This window comes from Muntiacus reevesi, chromosome 10, assembly GCF_963930625.1.
Source record: "Muntiacus reevesi chromosome 10, mMunRee1.1, whole genome shotgun sequence".
In the NCBI taxonomy this organism is placed as follows: domain Eukaryota; kingdom Metazoa; phylum Chordata; class Mammalia; order Artiodactyla; family Cervidae; genus Muntiacus; species Muntiacus reevesi.
The window spans coordinates 74,656,968-74,675,672 of record NC_089258.1 but is presented as its reverse complement, the minus strand read 5'-3'; the positions used below and the strand labels follow the sequence as shown (position 1 = coordinate 74,675,672).

At 44.7% G+C, this 18,705-nt stretch overlaps 1 protein-coding gene and 1 non-coding gene across 10 annotated transcripts in view; both read right to left on the bottom strand.

Annotated features, from left to right (window-relative positions):
- Nucleotides 1–7,829: 7,829 nt before the first annotated feature.
- Nucleotides 7,830–7,902, bottom strand: TRNAD-GUC (transfer RNA aspartic acid (anticodon GUC)). The gene has a single exon. It is a non-coding gene; the product is annotated as a tRNA-Asp (tRNA).
- A 5,306-nt stretch (nucleotides 7,903–13,208) lies between these two features.
- The window catches only part of TACC1 (transforming acidic coiled-coil containing protein 1), a 117,578-nt gene continuing 112,081 nt past the window's right edge, over nucleotides 13,209–18,705 (bottom strand). For all 9 annotated transcript variants that reach the window (XM_065901497.1, XM_065901495.1, XM_065901498.1 and 6 more), the window contains one exon: nucleotides 13,209–17,971. In XM_065901497.1, coding sequence (XP_065757569.1) covers nucleotides 17,903–17,971 — 69 coding nt within the window. In that variant the 3' untranslated portion in view covers nucleotides 13,209–17,902. The remainder of the gene's footprint in view (nucleotides 17,972–18,705) is intronic.

Genomic DNA, 18,705 nt, shown 5'->3' with positions numbered 1-18,705 from the left:
ATTTACTATTTAAACCATTTTTTAAAAGATTTTTTTGATGGGACCATTTTAAGAGTCTTTATTGAATTTGTTACAGCCTTGCTTCTGTATTCTTGCATCCTGTCTCGAAATCCTGCATTTGAGGGACTGAAAATTTTGGATTCTGTGTATCTTCTATAGAGGAGTTTACTGTGTATATAAATGCATGTGTATATCTAGCATGTAAGCACTCAGTAGGTACCAGACATGTCTAACATTCGTATTTAATGTGGTGACCCAAGAACAAAAGAGCAGATAAAATCAAGGAGGGTCCTGGAATGCAGGAACGGAAAAACCAGACCCTTACCATCCTTCCCTCCCCCAAGTTGTAACTATTAAGGGATTTCAGGTCCTCCTGAGCAGTATAATCTGTCTCCCCTCCTACCCCGTAGGGAGAAGGTATTTGCCTTACTCTTCCCTCCAGCCAGTATATGTGCCTCATCTAATCAGCAAATGACCCGCAAGGCCCCTATTCCATCCTTGTACCCTGGGTATAAAAGTGGACCAAGGACCCCTGTTCAACATCGGTTTTCCCTTGAGCTGGTCCGCTGTTCTGACAGCGTCTCCCGCTCTAATAACCTTTATTTCCCTCTCATTCTGTCTCCTGTCTGGAAATTCTTTTCCAACCCACACACAGACCACGACATTTAAGTTATTTCATTCTTGTGATGTTAACTTGTTCTACATCCACAGGATTTCTATGTCGTTATTATTGTATCACTACTACTATTTTGGTGAAGATTTCTTTAAGCATATTTTAAAGAGGACTTCCCTGGTGGTCCAGTGGTTAAGACTCTGTGCTTTCACTGCAGGGTTCATGGGTTCAGTCCCTGGTTGGGGAATTAAGATCCTACATGCTGTGAAGTGTGGGACCCCCTCCAAAAAAAAGATGCTAAGGTACATATTTGAGTCAATGCAACTATAGAGACATAGAAACAGTCATTAGATTGAAAGCATAAGAATTCACTGGAGGAGGGACTGGTGGTTGCCAAGGAGCAGGGGGAAGGCGGAGGGATGGAGTGGGAAGTTGGGGTTTGCAGCTATAAGCTGTTATATATAGAATAGATAAATAATGAGGTCCTACTGTACAGCACAGGAAACTATATGCAATATTCTATGATAAGCCACAACCAAAAAGAATATAAAAAAAGAATGCATATGTATGAAAAACTGAATCACTTTGCTATACAGCAGTAATTGCCGGAGAAGGCAATGGCACCCCACTCCAGTACTCTTGCCTGGAAAATCCCATGGGCGGAGGAGTCTGGTGGGCTGCAGTCCATGGGGTCATGAAGAGTCGGACACAACTAAGTGACTTCGCTTTCACTTTTCACTTTCATGCATTGGAGAAGGAAATGGCAACCGACTCCAGTGCTCTTGCCTAGAGAATCCCAGGGATGGGGGAGCCTGGTGGGCTGCCGCCTATGGGGTCGCACAGGGTCAGACACGACTGAAGCAAGTTAGCAGCAGCGGCAGCAGTAATTAACACAGCATTGTAAATCAACCGGACTTCAATTAAAACAAAGTAAAGAATTCCCTGGAGGAAGGAAGATGGATCCAAACTCACCGTAAGAAGGGAAACTGCTGTAGAGTTCTTGGTGGTCTGGCGAGGACACTGGATTTTCTATTCACCAGGGAATGGAGATTGAAGTCCATCCTGACCATAGCATCGTCCAGGGTCAGGGAGACTCCCTAGGTGATAACCAAGTCAGACATCAAGTTGTGTCTCCAATGGGAGAGAAGGAGGTGCTCTGTGGGGCTGTGCAAATCCCAGGTGATCTGCCTGCGGGAGCAGGCGGTGTAGACCAGCATCGCTCTCCACAGGCGTGGAGCTCGCACGCTGCCCCAGCCCATCTGGGTTCTGCCCCTGATTCTGCCACAGGCTGGCGTGGATCCTTGGGCAGGATGACTTTCTCTAGGCTCCTCATCTATGAAACAGGGATGATAATAATCCATCAAGTCTGGAAGTGTATGGCTGTCCTCAAGGACATCTTCAATCTATAAAAAATATATTTTTATGAACACACGGTAGTACTGACTTTTTAAAAAAATATTTGTTAATTTGACCGTGCCGGGTCTTCAATCTCCGTGGAGGCACGTGGGGTCTTTGGTTGTAGCGTGTGGGGGTCTACCGCGCTGATGAGGGATCGAATCTGGGCCCTCGAATTGGGAGGACAGTGTCAGCCACTGGACCACCGAGAAAGTCCCTTGTCGTACTGACTCCCGTCAGAAAAAGATTGTGAAAGAGTAAACAGGTAAAAGCAGATTCGTAAGTGCTCAGATCAACTCTCCAGCTCTGTTCTCTCCGCCTTTCACCCTCCAGTTCCTTTCAACTCTGTAAATAAAGCCTGTTGGAACCGGATACTAATGAAAGTAATCCCGTCCATAGACCTGTATCCGTGTCATGCAGTTCACTATTGCCTTGTGGCTACACCTGTTTTGCAACTATTCCTAAGTTTAGTTCAGAATTCCTTATTCTCTCTATATGTCTAGGCTCTCTGGGCTCTCCTTTGAACCTTTTGTGACAATTTTACTGTTTCCCTCATTAATTCATGAGTTGAATAAAATCTTTGGAATGTGTTCATTTTATATATCCATATGACAGTCATGGTTAGCCAAGAAAAGTACAGGTCATAAAACTAGTTTACGTCCATGCTTACTAAATGATTAGCTTCGGTTCTGGAAACTACCGAAATCACGGTTCTCGGATCCTTATATCAGAACAAGAAGAGCAAGAAGGTTTTTGAATCCTTGTTTTCTGTATTTTGACTAAGGATCACACAGTGGATTTCAAAAAGCTTTATTTAGACTATATTTGTAGTTGTGTGTGTGTGTGCACTCAGTCACGTCCAACATTTTGCGACCTCATGGACTGTAGCCTACTAGCTCCTCTGCCCGTGGAATTTTTCAGGCAAGAATACTCAAGCAGGTGGCCATTTCCTACTCCAGGGGATGGTCCCGACACAGGAATCGAACCCACATCTCTCTGTCTCCTGCATTGACATGCAAATTCTTTACCACTGTGCCACCTGGGAAGCCATGCATGTACTTAATAAATGTTAATAAAATGCACTGGTTTTTAATCTGTTAAAAAGTAACAGGGGGACATCTCTGGTGGTCCACTGGTTAAGATTCCGCACTCCCAATGCAGGGGGCCTGCGTTCGATCCCTGGTCAGGGAACTAGATCCCACGTGTCACAACTAAGACTGGGCACATCCAAACCATTATTTTTTTTAATTAAAAAAAAACAAACAAAACACAAAGCCACTTCTTGGGGGAGTTTTCTAAAAATCCTTTTCACACTTCACAGGGTTACTGTGGAGTTGGAAGTGGGTTAATGCATACACGATCCTTAGTAGCGCTTGGCACATGGGAAGCATCGAGCGTTAGTGATCGCTGTGATTATCTAGACCACAGCGCTCAGTACCCTATGATACAATTGTTAATGTCCATCTCCCTCTACAATGTAAGGTCCTTTGGGATAGGAACTGCCGCACAGAGAACAATAAAAACAAAAGCAAGAAAGAACCTGGGAGACAGCCAACAGATTAGCTGAATAGTGTCACAGAGGTTGGCAAATGTTTTTTTATAAAGGACCAGACAGTAACACAGACTTTGCTGGTCACGAGGTCTCTGTCCAACAACTTAACTCTGCTGTGTGGGTGGGGAAGCCACGCAGACGTTACATAAATAAACGCGGGCGGCTGTTTCAGTAAAACTTTATGGATGCTGAAATTTGAATTTAATATAATTTTACACAACATGAAATATTATTCATCTTCTGATTTTTTCCCGAACGTTTAAACATGTAAAAGCCACTCTCAGCTTGAGGGTTGTATAAAAACAGGCAGTAGGCCGGACTTGGCCATCAGCCATGGTTTGTTGAGCCCTGAATTAGATGCTGGGTCCATCAAAGCTAAGAATTTTGTCTTCTTTATATAGCCTTTCATCCAGTCCTTCTAGTGGAATAGATGTTCAGTTATTTGTGGGATTAGGCAACACATGGACAAAGGCAAAAGGGAGACATTTTAGGAGAGTAACTAACGGAATCATTTCAGAAAGGCTCAACCTGTAGTTTGACAGGAGGACGCAAGCTTGGCCGGGGCCTGGCCGCGGGTGGGTGGAAGGGACTGGTCCCACGCGCATCAGCCGAGTCTCCGTCATCATCACGCTTAACTGAAACCTTCAGTGACACTGATGTTTTTACAGACTGCCCGTCAGCTGCCTTGAAACCTTTTCAGAACAAAATGGAATTATAAATAATTCTGAAGAGTCTAGGCTGGACAGAAAACGTGATCTGAATCACATTACAAGATCCTTTCTAACCTGTTGGACTTATTCTGTCGACCCCAGTCAGTTTCATAGATCTGAATTGGAAATTTTCTAGAATTAGGAAACTGGCATCTTAGTGACCAAACACACAGAGGCCCATGAGTGTGATCCACCTATGAGACTGAAGAGGCTCCGGCAGGAGCTCCGGAGGCCGCAGGCCTCACCTCTGGGTGACCATGCCTCTCGCCCCCTCGCTCTCCGACTCCCTCCATGGTGTCGTCTCCTGGACCGACAGATGCATTCGCCTCCAGCCTGGTGAACCGTCTCCTCCCTGAAGATCATAGCCCCTGCACACCCTCGCTGAAGTCACTGCCGCAAACGTACGGCTGTATTTTTCGCTTTGTGTTGTTGTGTTAGTTGCTCAGTCGTGTCCGACTCTTTGCGATCCCATGGACTGTAGCCCGCCAGACTCCTCTCTCCATGGGATTCTCCAGGCAAGAATACTGGAATGGGTTGCTATGCCCTTCTCCAGGGGATCTTTCCACCCAGGAATCAAACTCAGTCTCCCACATCTCAGGCAGATTCTTTACCGTCTGAGCCACCGTAATTCCATTTCATTTTTTGTGCCTCCAATTTCATTTAGGGCTCAGGTAAAGGTTATTGTGGAAGGTGAACTTCCAAACAGGAATCCCATAAAAAGCAATATTTCTTAAGGCGGACCTATGACCAGATCAATTAGAACATCTCTGTCCAGAGAAACTCTCTGGAATATGAAGGAAAACAGGACAGAAACTGGAAAAGAGCTCAAGTTGTAAAGACACATTTATTTTTAAGATAATTAATTTTAAAAATGTTTAATTATTAAAGAAATTAAAAATATTAAAAATTAAAGTGTTGATTTGGAATGTTTCAGGTGTACATCAAAGCGATTCAGTTATACATGTGTGTGTGTGTGTGTTTCTATTTAGAGCCACGGTTTTTCCAGTAGTCATGTACGGATGTAAGAGTTGGACTATAAAGAAGGCTGGGGGCCAAAGAATTAACGCTTTCAATTTGTGATGCTGGAGAAGACTCTTGAGAGTCCCTTGGACTGCAAGGGGATCAAACCAGTCAATCCTACTAGAGGAAATCAACCCTGAATGTTCATTGAAAAGACTGATGCTGAATTTGAAGCTGCAATACTTTGGCCACCTGATGCGAAGAATCAACTCATTGGAAAAGACCCTGATGCTGGGAAAGATTGAGGGCAGGAGGAGAAGGGGGCGGTGGAGGTGGAGACAGTGAGATCGAATCACTGATTCAATGGACAAGAGTTTAAGCAAACTCCAGCAGATAGTGATGGACAGACAGGGAAGCCTGGCATGCTGCAGTCCTTGGGGTCTCACAACTTAGCAATTGAACAACAACAACATATTCTTTTTCAGATTCTTTTCCATTATAGGTGATTACAAGATATTGAATATGGTTGCCTGGGTTATTCAGGGAACTGAATAAGTAGGTCCTTATTTATCTATTTGCTATAAAGTAGTATATGTGTGTTAATTTATATGTGTTAATTTATCTATTCGCTATAAAGCAGTATATATGTGTTAATCCCAAACTCCTAACTTATCCCTCCTCCTTTTCCCTTTTGGTAACCGTAAGTTTGTCTGTGAGTCTCTTTCTGCTTTGTAAATAAGTTAATTCATATCATTTTTTGGAGGTTCCACACACGAGTACAATCATGCTTATAAAAGGCGGGCAGCCCCAGCTTGCCACTTTCTGCATTTCTTGCCACATACATCTGCAATTATTGCAAAATAAATTTAAAACATTTAGGGAAACCTGCAGTTATTTCAACAAATATTCCAACCGACCAATTATTTTCCCAAACCTCTGGAATTCTCCAATTTCTACCTGCTTGACTTTGGGGTGAACCGTCCTGCTTTTTTTTTACATTTTTATATCTTCAGTTCAAACGCTCAGATTCAACTTCAAACTTTATCACCCTTCTGCAAATATATGGGCCCCTCGGGACGTAGACACTACCTCACACACGTGGATTAACGGCTTGTGGTTACCAGGCTGAGGGATGGCTATGGGGCCATAGAAAATCACCCCCATCTTGTGAAGACTTATATCAGATCTCGGTGGCTGCAGCTACAAATGTTCATCATTTGGAACTAAACTGTAAAAAGAGAGTTAAATACAGGCGAGGAGAATTCTTGCTTATAACAGAGGAAGTGTGTGCTTCATTGCTAAATTGTGTTTGAGTCTTAGCGACCCCATGGACTATAGACCACCAGGCGCCTCTGTCCACGGGACTCTCCAGGCAAGAATACTGGAGTGGGTAGCCATTCCCTTCTCCAGGAGATCTTCCCCACCCAGGGACTGAATCCAGGTCTCCTGCATTGCAGGCGGATTCCTTACCGTCTGAGCCACCAAGGAAGCCCCTATAACAGAGGAGGTTTCAGATGTGGGTTGGTTTTATTTTTTAAAACAATGATTGCAAAACAGAAGTGGGGCTTCTAAACCCGAGTAACTCGCCCTCCGCTGCCAGAGAGGGGGAGGAGGGGTTTGGGGAAGGAAAAAAGACTTAATGCTGTTATTTATTTTTTAACACACTTTATTTTTTAGAGCAGTTTTAGGTTCAGAGGATTTTATTCTTCATATGCTTGCCTGTTCGCTTCCTGTTTCCTTCTTTAGAACCTTCTCAGCTGTCTTTTCTTTTTCTTGCCTCTTTGCTTTATAGTGATAAATAGAAATGATAAAAATGAACATATGTACCCTATTCCTATGCCATATTTTACCACTAAGCATAATAATAGCTATAAGTTTTTCATAGATAACTTTTTAAAAATTTAAATACATAAAAAAATTTTTTGTACAATGCTGTGATGGTTTCTGCCATGTAATACGCAAATAAGCATTAGAAAGAAATGGTTACAATGTCCTCTTTCCTGAATGCAGCTTCATGTGCTAAAGTTCTGATTTCTTTAAGTCACTATAAGCTGTGTGGTTGCTGGTTACTAAGTGGTTGAACTCTGTAGTTTACTTTTAAAAGATGGATAATGTGAGCGGAAGTTATTTTTTCCTCCCATAAATCCCTGACTGAGTCCACAACCCCTTTTGCCCCAATAACCTAAAGTTAGTGGCTTTCAAACTTTTCTTTTTTTGGACTTTTTAGGCCCTTAAGCTAAGACATTAAAAATTGCAAGCCAGTACACACGCATGCATGTTTAAGTGAAATAAAAGTCTCACAAAACAAGGTTTGCGTTCGCTGTTTACTCTTACAAAAGCAGTTTTCTGCAATTTTCTATCCCATATCCTCTTAAGTGGGTTTTGACCTGCCGGTTTAAAAACCATGGTCCGAAAGGCTGACTGTAAGCTGTGGGATTGGGGCCCCCAAGTGACCATTCTCACACATTTGCATTAGAAACTGATGTAGCAAATAAAATCATGTTTTTTATTATTTCCTTTTTTTCTTCCTTCCTTCCTCCCTACATCCCTCCTTCTTTTGTTTCTTTCTTGCCTCACTGTGAAGCTTGTGGAATCTTAGTTCCCCAACCAGGGATTGAACCTGGGCCCTCGGTAGTGACAGCGCAGAGTCCTAACCACTAGACCACCAAGGAATTCCCCAACGAATTTTTGCCTAAAAACCAATGTTGCAAAGATCAGTTGAAAGGGAGAAAAAAAATAATGTCGGGGGGGAAAAAAATCAGGATTTCATAAGAGACACATTTTCAGGGCCAGTTTTGCAGTGAAGTAGAAGGCACATTCTGGTATATCACCACGAGGTCTGGATCGGTCCGTCCAGGGATGCAGAGACTTTAGTAAAATACTGAGTATGCCTGACTGCACCAAATTCGCTCATTGCGCTGTTAGTTTTGATATCTAGCACCAAAATGCCTTTTTGAATCTACAGAGTGTCTTGTGGTTGAATATTTGTGATTATGAGCTTGCATATCTTAAAACCTGGACACATTTAGTCAGCTTATTCTCAGAAACGCAGACAAGATGGGCTGGCCTCCTTCACTGGGCGTGCACCTGAGCTGCTGGGTCTGCGGGCACATTAGCGGGGGAATATTGGGTGGTGGGTCCAGCAGCCGTAGTTCAGGCAGGAGGACAAGACCACAGCCATTCTGGAAAAGGACCAGGGAACGGCGTGGGGTAAAACAGGCTTTGGAAACTAAAAACAAAGATTCTGAGGCCTGAGTCCAGAGGGGAAAACAAAACAGGCTTTAAGGAATAAAAGATTCACTTTATCTCTGTTACACTCACCAGTATACCTAGTTGCCACAAGGCAAGAAGCTCCCTATAAATTTTAAAGTTCTCTCTGTTCTGGTGCTTTATTGCAGAATATGCTCATGTATTTCTTTCCCCTCACAGAAGCCTTTCCTGTTCCTGACAGCCACCAAAGAGACACTTGAAGTTGATCAAAGAAGTATGACGATTTCTAGACATTATCAGTGATCATAAGGCAAACCTCCCTTTTTGAAGCCTGGTGGCTCAGACAGTCAAGAACCTGCCTGCAACGCCGGAGATGCAGGTTTGATCCCTGGGTCAGGAAGATCCCCTGGAGGAAGGCATAGCAACCCACTCCAGTACTCTTGCCTGGAGAATCCCATGGACAGAGGAGCCTGGTGGGCTACAGTCCATGGGGTCGCAGAGTCGGACACGACTGAGCGACTAACACTTTCACTTTCGCTCCTTCTACTCCAGGAGCTGGCACTTTTTTCCCACCTTCACCCTTGGGCGCAAACTATCTCTTAGTAAAAAGCACAGCTGTCTAATTAAAAGCTTTTCTTGCCTGAGTCTTGGGGAAGCGACATTTCTCTGGTAACGCTGTACAAGGATCTGGAAAAGGCCCGGCAACGTGACACTTTCACTCTTGGGGGCGGCCTCCGAGGATAGAACCCAGCTTGTCCGTCCTGCGAACAAAGCTGAGCCAGGGAGCTGCAGTGGCCGGAGAACGCGAGGGCATGGGCTTGGTTGTTCACCTGGGACTTGGGTCCAGGCCTCTTCCCTTCCTGGGTGATGTGGGCTGGCGCTCACCTCTCTGAACGCTGAACAGTGAACACGGCAAGAAGTCCGGTGGATCCACCGTCTTATGACAAGTCCACTACTCTCAGGGCATCTCACAACAGGCCTTTTCAGAATGATATTCAAAGAAAAACTTGGGGACTGTGGCCTTATAATTAGCACTTGAGGCAGAGTTGTAAAGTCATAGATCACAGGAAAGGGCCTGCTAGCATCCTTAGTTCAAAGGAGGGGGTTAAGGGGCCTAGTCAAGGCAGCTGACCAAAATCAGGACTAGAAAGCACATCTCAGCCTTCATGCTAAAGCTCTTTCTGCAAACAAGGAGGGCAGAAAGGAGAACCGGAGCTCTGATTTCCCTCCCGGTGCCTTTCCGAGACAATGAATTATGCATCTTTAGGTTTTGTGTTCTTATTAAACTTTGGTGACATGATTACGCAATGGTTTCTCCGACATTCACTGAAATACTCTCACTTGAGATGAGAAACAGCAAGAAAATTCACTTGGTGAGGACAGAGTTGCTCCTGAGTCCTGGTGAGGAACATTTTCCAGTGTGCCTGACACGAACACGTAGTGGTCTGAAGAAAAGTGGGATTCGAGATCAAAGAGACCTGGGTTCACACGCCAGCCACATTCCTGGCTGATTGATGTGAAGGGTTTTTTAGTTTCTGGGAAAGAATAGCTTCCATTAGCATACTGTTTATAGTGAAGTTTCAGGGAAACTTCAAAACATTTCTCTTTAGGTGACTAGCCTCGGAGATTTTATTTTTCTCTATTTAATTTTTATGAAGGTGAAAGTCGCTCAGTTGTGTCCGACCCTGCGACCCCATGGATTATACAGTCCATGGAATTCTCCAGGCTAGAATAGTGGCGTGGGTAGTCTTTCCCTTCCCCGGGGGATCTCCCCAACCCAGGGATCAAACCCAGGTCTCCCACACTGCAGGCGGATTCTTTACCAGCTGAGCCACAAGGGAAGCCCAAGAATACTGGAGTGGGTAGCCCTTCCCTTCCCCAGGGGGTCTTCCTGACCCAGGAATCGAGCTGGGGTCTCCTGCATTGCAGGTGGATTCTTTACCAACTGAACTATCAGGGAAGCAAATCTTAATTTTTTTTTTAAATAGGAACATCATTGACTTACAGTGTGTTGCTTCTTTTATGTGGGCAGACAGATTCATTGACATCTACACACACCAGGGCTTCCCTTGTGGCTCAGATGGTAAAGAATCTACCTGCAACGCGGGAAGACCTGGGTTCGATCCCTGGGTTGGGAAGATCCCCTGGAGAAGAGCAAGGCAACCCACTCCAGTATTCTTGCCTGGACAATCCCCATGGACAGAGGAGCCTGGTGGCTATGGTTCATGGCGTCGCAAAGAAGTTTTTGGAGCTTATGTTCTAGTACAGTTTATTGAAGCATGTTGACTAGCATTCCTTTTACTCTAAAGTACATTTGCTTGTGAACTATTTATGTATGTGTTAGTGTCTATAGGTTTCTCCCACCTCCTAGTTTCTAGTTTTTCCCCACTTTTTCCCATTGGTAAGCATGTTTGTTTTCTATTTCTCTTTTGAAATGTAGTTCATTTTGTTGAGTTTTCGGTTCCACCACTAAGAGACATTACATGATGTCTTTCTATGTCTTATTTAGTATGATCATATATGGGTCCATTCGTGTTGCCGGGGTGGACATTACTTCACTCCTCTTCATGGCTCAGTCAGAGTTCATTTTCTCTCTGCATCACTTTTTGCTTACGCTCTCATCTTTCCATGGACATTTTCATCGCATCTGTGACTTGGTTATTTTAAGTTGAGTGCTGTGGTGCCCACATCTTTTCAAATTAAGGCTTTCTCCTGCAACCCACTCCAGTATTCTTGCCTGGGAAATCCCATGGACAGAGAAGCCTGGTGGGCTACAGTCCATACAGCAAGAGTCAGACACAACTGAAGAACTAAACCAGCCCTACAGCGCACACACCCAGGCACAGAGTTGCCTGATCATCTGATAGCTTGACTTTTGGTGTCTTAAAGGAGCTCCCTAGTGTTCTGCATGCAGCTCGCCACCCTTCTCATTTTCTCGGACAGTATAGGAGGTCATCCTTTCCCAGGGCCTTCTCCAGCACTTATATGTAGATGTTTAAATGATAACCACTTTGACTGGTGGGAAATGAGACCCTGTTACAAGATTCAATCGCTTCTCTTTAATCTTTTTAATTGATTTTAACTGAAAGATAACTGCTTTGCAATATTGCGTTGGTTTCTGCCATACATCAACATAAATCGCCCACAGGTATACATATATTCCCCTCCCTCTTGAACCTTCCTCCCACCTCCCACCCCTTCCCACCTCTCCAGGTTGTTAGAGTCCCAGTCTTGAGTACCCCTGACGCACACGGCAAATTCCCATTTAGCCTCAGAGATCTTTGCCTGTTTCACTTTAACTCTGCAAATGCAGTATATGGCAAATGAATGAAGGTAGGAAAAAAAGGTCTTTGGTTCTTGATGGGTCCCTAAATGCCTCGACTTAGAAACTGATATACATATGCCACCATCCAAACCTGGGAGCACTCGGAGGCAGAGAACTAAGAGGCAGAACAAAGGCCTAAGAGGGCAGCAAATTCTGTTGCCTGTTTTGAGAGCGCGGACGCTCTGCAGTCCCAGCCGCTGCGCTGCTCTCTCTGGGACTCGGGGTCTCCCACAGTAAAGTGACTCTGTTGACTAGACCAAGTTTTTCATACTTGACCACTAGCCACAGCAAGAAATTCTGTTTTTCCTTTTTTTTTTGGCCGTACCACGTGAGTGGCAAGTGGAATTTCCTTGGCCAGGGATTGAACCTGTGCCCCTACAGTGGAAGGATGGAGTCTTAACTCCTGCACCACCAGGGAAATTCCAAGAAAATAATTTTTCATCATGACCTAGCACCCATTTGCTTATATCTGAAACTCCATGAATACTCATCCTTCTTTTGTGTAACACACTCTACTTCCTACTGTACTTTCTCTTATATTTATTATGTATGTATTAATTTATTAAGTGCCATGCCACCTCGTTTGGTAATTTCTTTAAAAAAAAAAAATGTATTTATTTGGTTGCACCAGGTAGTTGAGGCATGTGGGACCTAGTTCCCTGATCAGGGATCGAACCCAGGCCCCCCGCACTGAAAGTGCAGAGTCCCAGACACTGGAAAGTCCTTCCTTTGGTCATTTTACAGGATTCCCTCTGGGCAGTTGAGGGGGCTCGTGAGTGAGAAATATTCTTTTTAAGAGCTTCAGAGGCTGCCACATCTAAGAGAATGACAGTGCTCTGGTTTTCCTTAGGATCCCCACCTAAGTTGTAGATGAAGTCTTAACTGGCCTCTTAATTTATCTTTTCCTGTAAAAAAAACTCATGACATTTCCTAACCAGTTCTCCCCCTCCTTGAAGCGGAGAGTTGGTCTGGTTAATACTGAAAAAATTTTTTCCTGATATTAACCTAGAAAAACACAAAACCTCATCTCTTTTCTGTGGGCTGGGCTGCAGTGTTTACACGGTTCGGGCTGACCCTGTGTCCTTCAAAAGCGGGAAAGCTTGGGGTGACTTAGGATTTTACAGCCTGACATATGCCAGGGCAGACAGGCAGTCTGTAAGCAAAAGCAAGAAGTACCCAGTCAAATACTTCGTTTGCACATATGCAAATGCATGGAAATTTATATGGCAGGGTCTGAATTCCAAAATTCGTTTTTTAATTAACACAGCCAACCAAATACACAAAACCTCACAAAATGAGTGTAGTGGAAATGTCTTTTCTTCTATTTTTAGACTGAAATATGAAGCCCATAAAAGCGAGGCTGTCATGAATCTTCATGTTTGGGGATAAAGTGACTTATAACCGGGGGTGGGTGGGGGAAGAAGTCTCCACACAAGCCACATCTAACAGTGGTAAACAGTTTTTATTCAGGCAATGAAACATGGAAAAAATATATTAGTAATCATTATAATAATTTCATTTGTGTGAGTATAACTTTTACAAATATTTACCTGACATATAAAAGGGAAATCACTTGTGCATATAAAATTTATGTTGATGATTATTCCACACAACACAATCCTGACAGCAGTAGTCAATGCAGCGTTAGATTCCTCGGACGAGGCTCCTCACACACTTCATGGCACCCATGGGAACACAGTGGAAGCAGATGTGCAATTAATTAACATTACTTGTTGGCACATTAGTAAGTACACAGGGGTGTCTATTGGCAAACACACACTTGGCTACAAGCGACACTGAAAAGTTTGCAACCTCTGAGATTTGAAAGAAATGCCTGGATCCTGTCTCACTGGGTGGAGGACCAAGCGCGAGGCTGAGGGTGTAAAACCTGCAGACCACCCTGCATTGGCGGGGGGTGTGGGGAAGGTTGGGGGGTGGTTTCAGTCCCCTTGAAAATTATCCAGAGAGCATCGCTTAACAGCGGGACAGGGAGATACTTTGTGGAGCACACCAGATGCCACTAAAAGGCAGAGGGGGAGAAAAGTGGCGTTCTTATGATTCTAAAGTGACACGGTTCAGGCCATACCTCAGCGCCGCGCCTGGCCTTCGCCGCCTCAGTCAGAGGGCTGGATGGACGACTGCCACGGCCAGCATCGCTCGCCCCATCTCCATGGTACAACTATAACCAGAGGGTGTGCACAGATATGTGTGTGTGTGTGTGTGTGTGTATATATAGTAGCTGTAACCATATTATAGTTAATAAAGTCATTCCTTAGGAATCTTGTTAGTCCAAATCTAACTGCATGCTAAGAGGCACAGAAATGGGATTGCATTTGGACGAAAAAAACTATGAAAAGTGCAATCTTTAGTCTCCAGAATGCTAGCTCTGGGCACTAGGGAGGGACTCTTCCCCGGAAAGTGTCATTCATACGACCTTCCAGAGGAGATCCTTAGAGAGAGGGCTCTAATACGTCTATTCCTTTGCTTTTTCTACATGGGAGACTCAAGGTTTGAGAGACAGACTGCTTTTTTCAAGTCACTGGGATCTGGAGGCCAGTCAAACCTTTTTGGACAGAAGTCTCCTTGAAATACTTCTTCATGAAAAGCTTTGAAGAAGATGACCTTATAGACCTTTGGCTTGACATTCTGGGATTCCCAGACTGTTATTTGTTCTTTAATAAGGAAATAATAATCTGCCATCTTTTCAGTTATTCAGAATATATACATCTTTAAAATGCTTTGCCTGAATCATTGAATCCTTCCAACCTCTAGTTTCTCTCTTCCCAACAAGAGGATAAAGTAAGAAACCACCCGAGTCCAACAGCAAACTTGCACGGTTAACAAAACTACAAAGACCACCAGTCCTGGATGATTCACGAGACAGCTACGAACTACAGCAAAAGACCAAAAAGGAAAAAGGAAAAAGGGAGCTTTAGGGATTTTACTCCACTGAAAAAGGACATGCTGGATCATTTCCAGTTAGTGCACTCAGACTCGCCAAACTCCTGTCCTTACAACCCCGTTTGGAGCTTCAGAGCCCTCGAGTCTGTTACCTGTCGGTACCATGACTGCTTCCCTCTGGCTGCGCTGAGTCAGCCCAGGGCTATCTGGGGCACTTCACTCTCCCAGCTTACAACCAGTCAGGATGAATCCGGGACCCACCTAAAAAGTGTCCAGGTATTTGTGTGAGACTTGCAGAAAGCGTGGGATGGGAAGAAAGGGTAACTGGCTGGTGAGAAGATCTGACGTGAGCCGTCCTCCAAAACCCAGTGTGAACCTTTCCTTGGACTCCGTGTCACCTGGGAAGGCTGCCAGGTCCTCGGCGTTTCTCACGGTCATGTGCTCCCGCACGTCCTAATCTGGGCTGGGGCCGAGGACACTAGAAGCCATGAGCGAAGTGGGCTTCTCACTGTTTCCAGGAGCATCTCCAAACAAAGGAAGTGTCACGAGGCCTGTCAATGGCTTAGCCAACCAAGTGACGGACTGAGGAGTCTGGTTGCATCAGATCCTCCCATTAAAACACTTCTCGGTAAAGACCAGCTGCACTTTGGCAAACTCAGAAATTAAAAAACAAAAACAAAAACAAAAAACGGCTCTGAATCCACAGCCTCAAGCAGACCACTCACACTCCCAAACCACTGTCCAGGCCAGCGGCTTTTTCTCATTTCCCTGTCATGTTTGTCACGGGGTGAATTACTGCCCAATTCACAAGTAATTTGGCCCACTGGTGTTTTGGAGCAAAACTCTAGGCTATATTCTTATTCCCCAGAGTAGGTCTCTTTCCCTTTTCTAAATAAACGTACTTCGTTCTGCTCAGTATACTCTCTTGATGTGACAGTTGTACCTGCTACATTTTTCTTCCTGCAGGAGACTATCCATCCACTAAATCAGAAGGAAGACCATTTCCTTGGAATGGCCATGGCAGCGTGGCCAGTGGCAAACGTTACCTAATGTGGGCCTTTTCGCTTTCCTCATGCAGTGACTTTCCTCAGTAGGGTCTAGCTTCTCAGGGGTCTCTTCCCACTAGCGTGCTCAGGAAGGATTGTCATCACCTGTTTCAAGACACAGCTACTATTTTCTCTTTCAACACAAGTAAGAAGCCTAAAAAAAGAGGACTGTGGGATTCTAATGGAGACCATGATAATAAGCCTTTCATGCTTATTATGAAATAATAAGAGCAATATGAAACAGGTAAACACAGATACGTCACCAAAACACAGCAGCAAAGAGGTTTAGCAACGTTTCTTTCTGCAAAGCTGCGAAGTGAGTTTCTCTAGTCGTGAAGAGTTGGAAGAGGGTGTGGTCACACCGCCTGAGACACCTGCTCCTCCAGGGCACTCACTTCAAACCACGGGGACTGCTTCCAGGGCCCGAATGATTGTCACATCACTTCTCCAAACACAGATCATTTCTGCTTTTCTGGTTTGTTGTTGCTTTTTTTTTTTTAAGTACAAAATGTTAAAGACAGTAGGCTTTGAAATACAGCCTAAGCACCAATTATGGGAAATGCATATCAGGAAAACAGGACTTCTGGCTTGAAAAGACATTACTGACCTCCGTGGGGCTAAAGATTGCACCCATGTGAAGGGCACAACGCTAAAGAAAAGGTCACCTTGAGAAAGCAAGGGAGGGTCTCCACGAGGCACAGTTCATTGCCCAAGTGGTATCATGCAGTAGTTCTACAGGAAGAGTACCACAACTTACGTGTACTGGAGATAACACATGTCACCATGAAGATGCTCCGGGTGTTCAGGTTAAGACAAACGAGCGCTTTAAGATGCCTGCGTGGATTTGGTTTGCCTATTGAACGGGAAGGGGGTTCACACGGGAAATTTCCATTTGGGGGTTAAGGTTCCCCGCCACTCTGAATGGAGTCCAGGAACAGCTTGAAGAATTTGGTTTTGTGAGTAGGGGTCTGCTCCCTCCGCCAGTAGTCAAACAGCTGTGGTTTAAAAATACTCAAAATGCACTGATTTGGGGAGTGACTCATGTGATTTTCCTGCCCGTTTGGTTGAAAATTCTTAATTCTACTATCTTTCAGCTTGAAAGGATTTTTTTTTTGAAAGGATTTTTTTTTGGGGGGGTGCTTTAGGGGAAAAAAAATCTGAAGACTAATTCATCACACTTGCAAAAATCCATCTGCTGCTTTACCTTACAGTTGCTAATGGGGTTCATTAAAGGAGGTCGTCTAAACCTTTTACAAGCAGATTTCCTTTGCATATTGCAAACAGAAAGAAAATAGAGAGCAAACATCACTCTGGGGCAACAAATGGAAGTAGAGGGGACTGATGGCTCCAGGACGGACTTGCCAAACCCCAGTTGTGAGGGAACAAAGCAGATCCCCTGGGTCTGAGGACTAACCCTAGAGGGGCGGCGGCACCCAGACTGAGGGCCGTCCAGACAGAGGGGGACAGGATGCCGTGGCCAAGGGTCCCCCCCACGCGACACCTGAATCTGAGGTTAGGAGCCATGCTACACATGGAGCCTGCAGGTTTCACCTCAACACCCCAAATTCTGCAATTGGCATTTTGAGCCACAACTCTGTTTTCAGATGGGGTTTTAAGTTTATGGAAATATGCCTTTCTGTAGAGAAGCTCTTATTTGACTATGCCTCTGGGGGGCAGGGGGGGACAAACCAGCATCACGTATAAATATGCGCATTTGTGTGTAAGACAGTGAATGTGTCCATAAACAGGTACTCAACTGGAAGTAACAATAGGCCAGATCATCTCCTCAAATAAAACCACTAATATTGAAAACTAAATGTAAAAGATGTAATAAATAAACTTAAAAAAATCAGGTGGACAGGATATGGTCCCAAGTAATAGCCATCAAATCATAAACTGAACACACCTGGGCAAAGTAAAGACGACTTTAAAACGAACCAAAGATAGAGAATCCTGCCCAGAGCCCATCGATGGGATGGTCGGGCCACTCTCTCCGCGTCTGCGTGATGAATCCTCCAGCGTTTTCTCGGGCGGGCGTGTCGGCAGCAAAGCGGGACAGGCAGCAGTAGGCATGTGCTTTCATAAAGTTTTTTTTTTCTCTGCAAAGGGGCAATTATTCCTGGATAAGGCAAGATAATCGTGGTCACGAGAAGCAGCCGAATGCAGATCTGCTGAGCTTACAGGGGAAACTCAGTCCGTCTTTCCCAGCTTGGCAATCAGCTCGTCGCAGATTTTCGTCAGTTCTTCGATTTCTTGGTTCTGAAAAACAAACAATGGGATGATGCACTGTATGTTCCAAGATGAAAGGATTATGGTGAAATCGTCCTTAGACTGCCCACACCCTCTCTAGGCACCTGACTCAATGGTTCTTCACTGTTCTGCATCAGAAACCCTTTTAAAGAAAGTTTTTTGTTAGTCGCCTCAGTCGTGTCCAACTCTTTGTGATCCCATGTCAGGCTCCTCTGTCCATGGAATTCTCCAGGCAAGAATACTGGACTGGGTTGCCATTCCCTTCTTCAGGGGATCTTCCTGACCCAGGGATGAAATCCCAGTCTCCTGCATTGCAGGCAGTTTCTTTACTGTCTGAGCCATCTGGGAAGCCCTTTAAAGAAAGGAAGGCTCTATACCTTCTCCCCTAGGAAATGATCATATGTTCGCCCAAGTTCTGCTTAGACTGAGTATGGGGAGAGTGTAATGACTGGCCCTCTGAAGTTTGCTTCTCAAATGTCCTCGTTGTCAACGGCAACTACTTGGGGGTATTTGTTAGAAATGCCGGATATCTGGGCCTTACTTGCTCCATCAGCGTCTCCAGGGACCTGGGATTCTGGAGGCTAAGATGCCAAGGGCCACCATCTCTGGGGTTATCAGATCCACCCAAAAAAGCCCCTGCCCTGGTGGAACAGATGCCACAGTCCTGAAAACACATTTGGAAACACAGTAACAAAAACAGAAGAGGCACCAAGAATGAGGTCTAAGAATCACTGAGCAGCGAT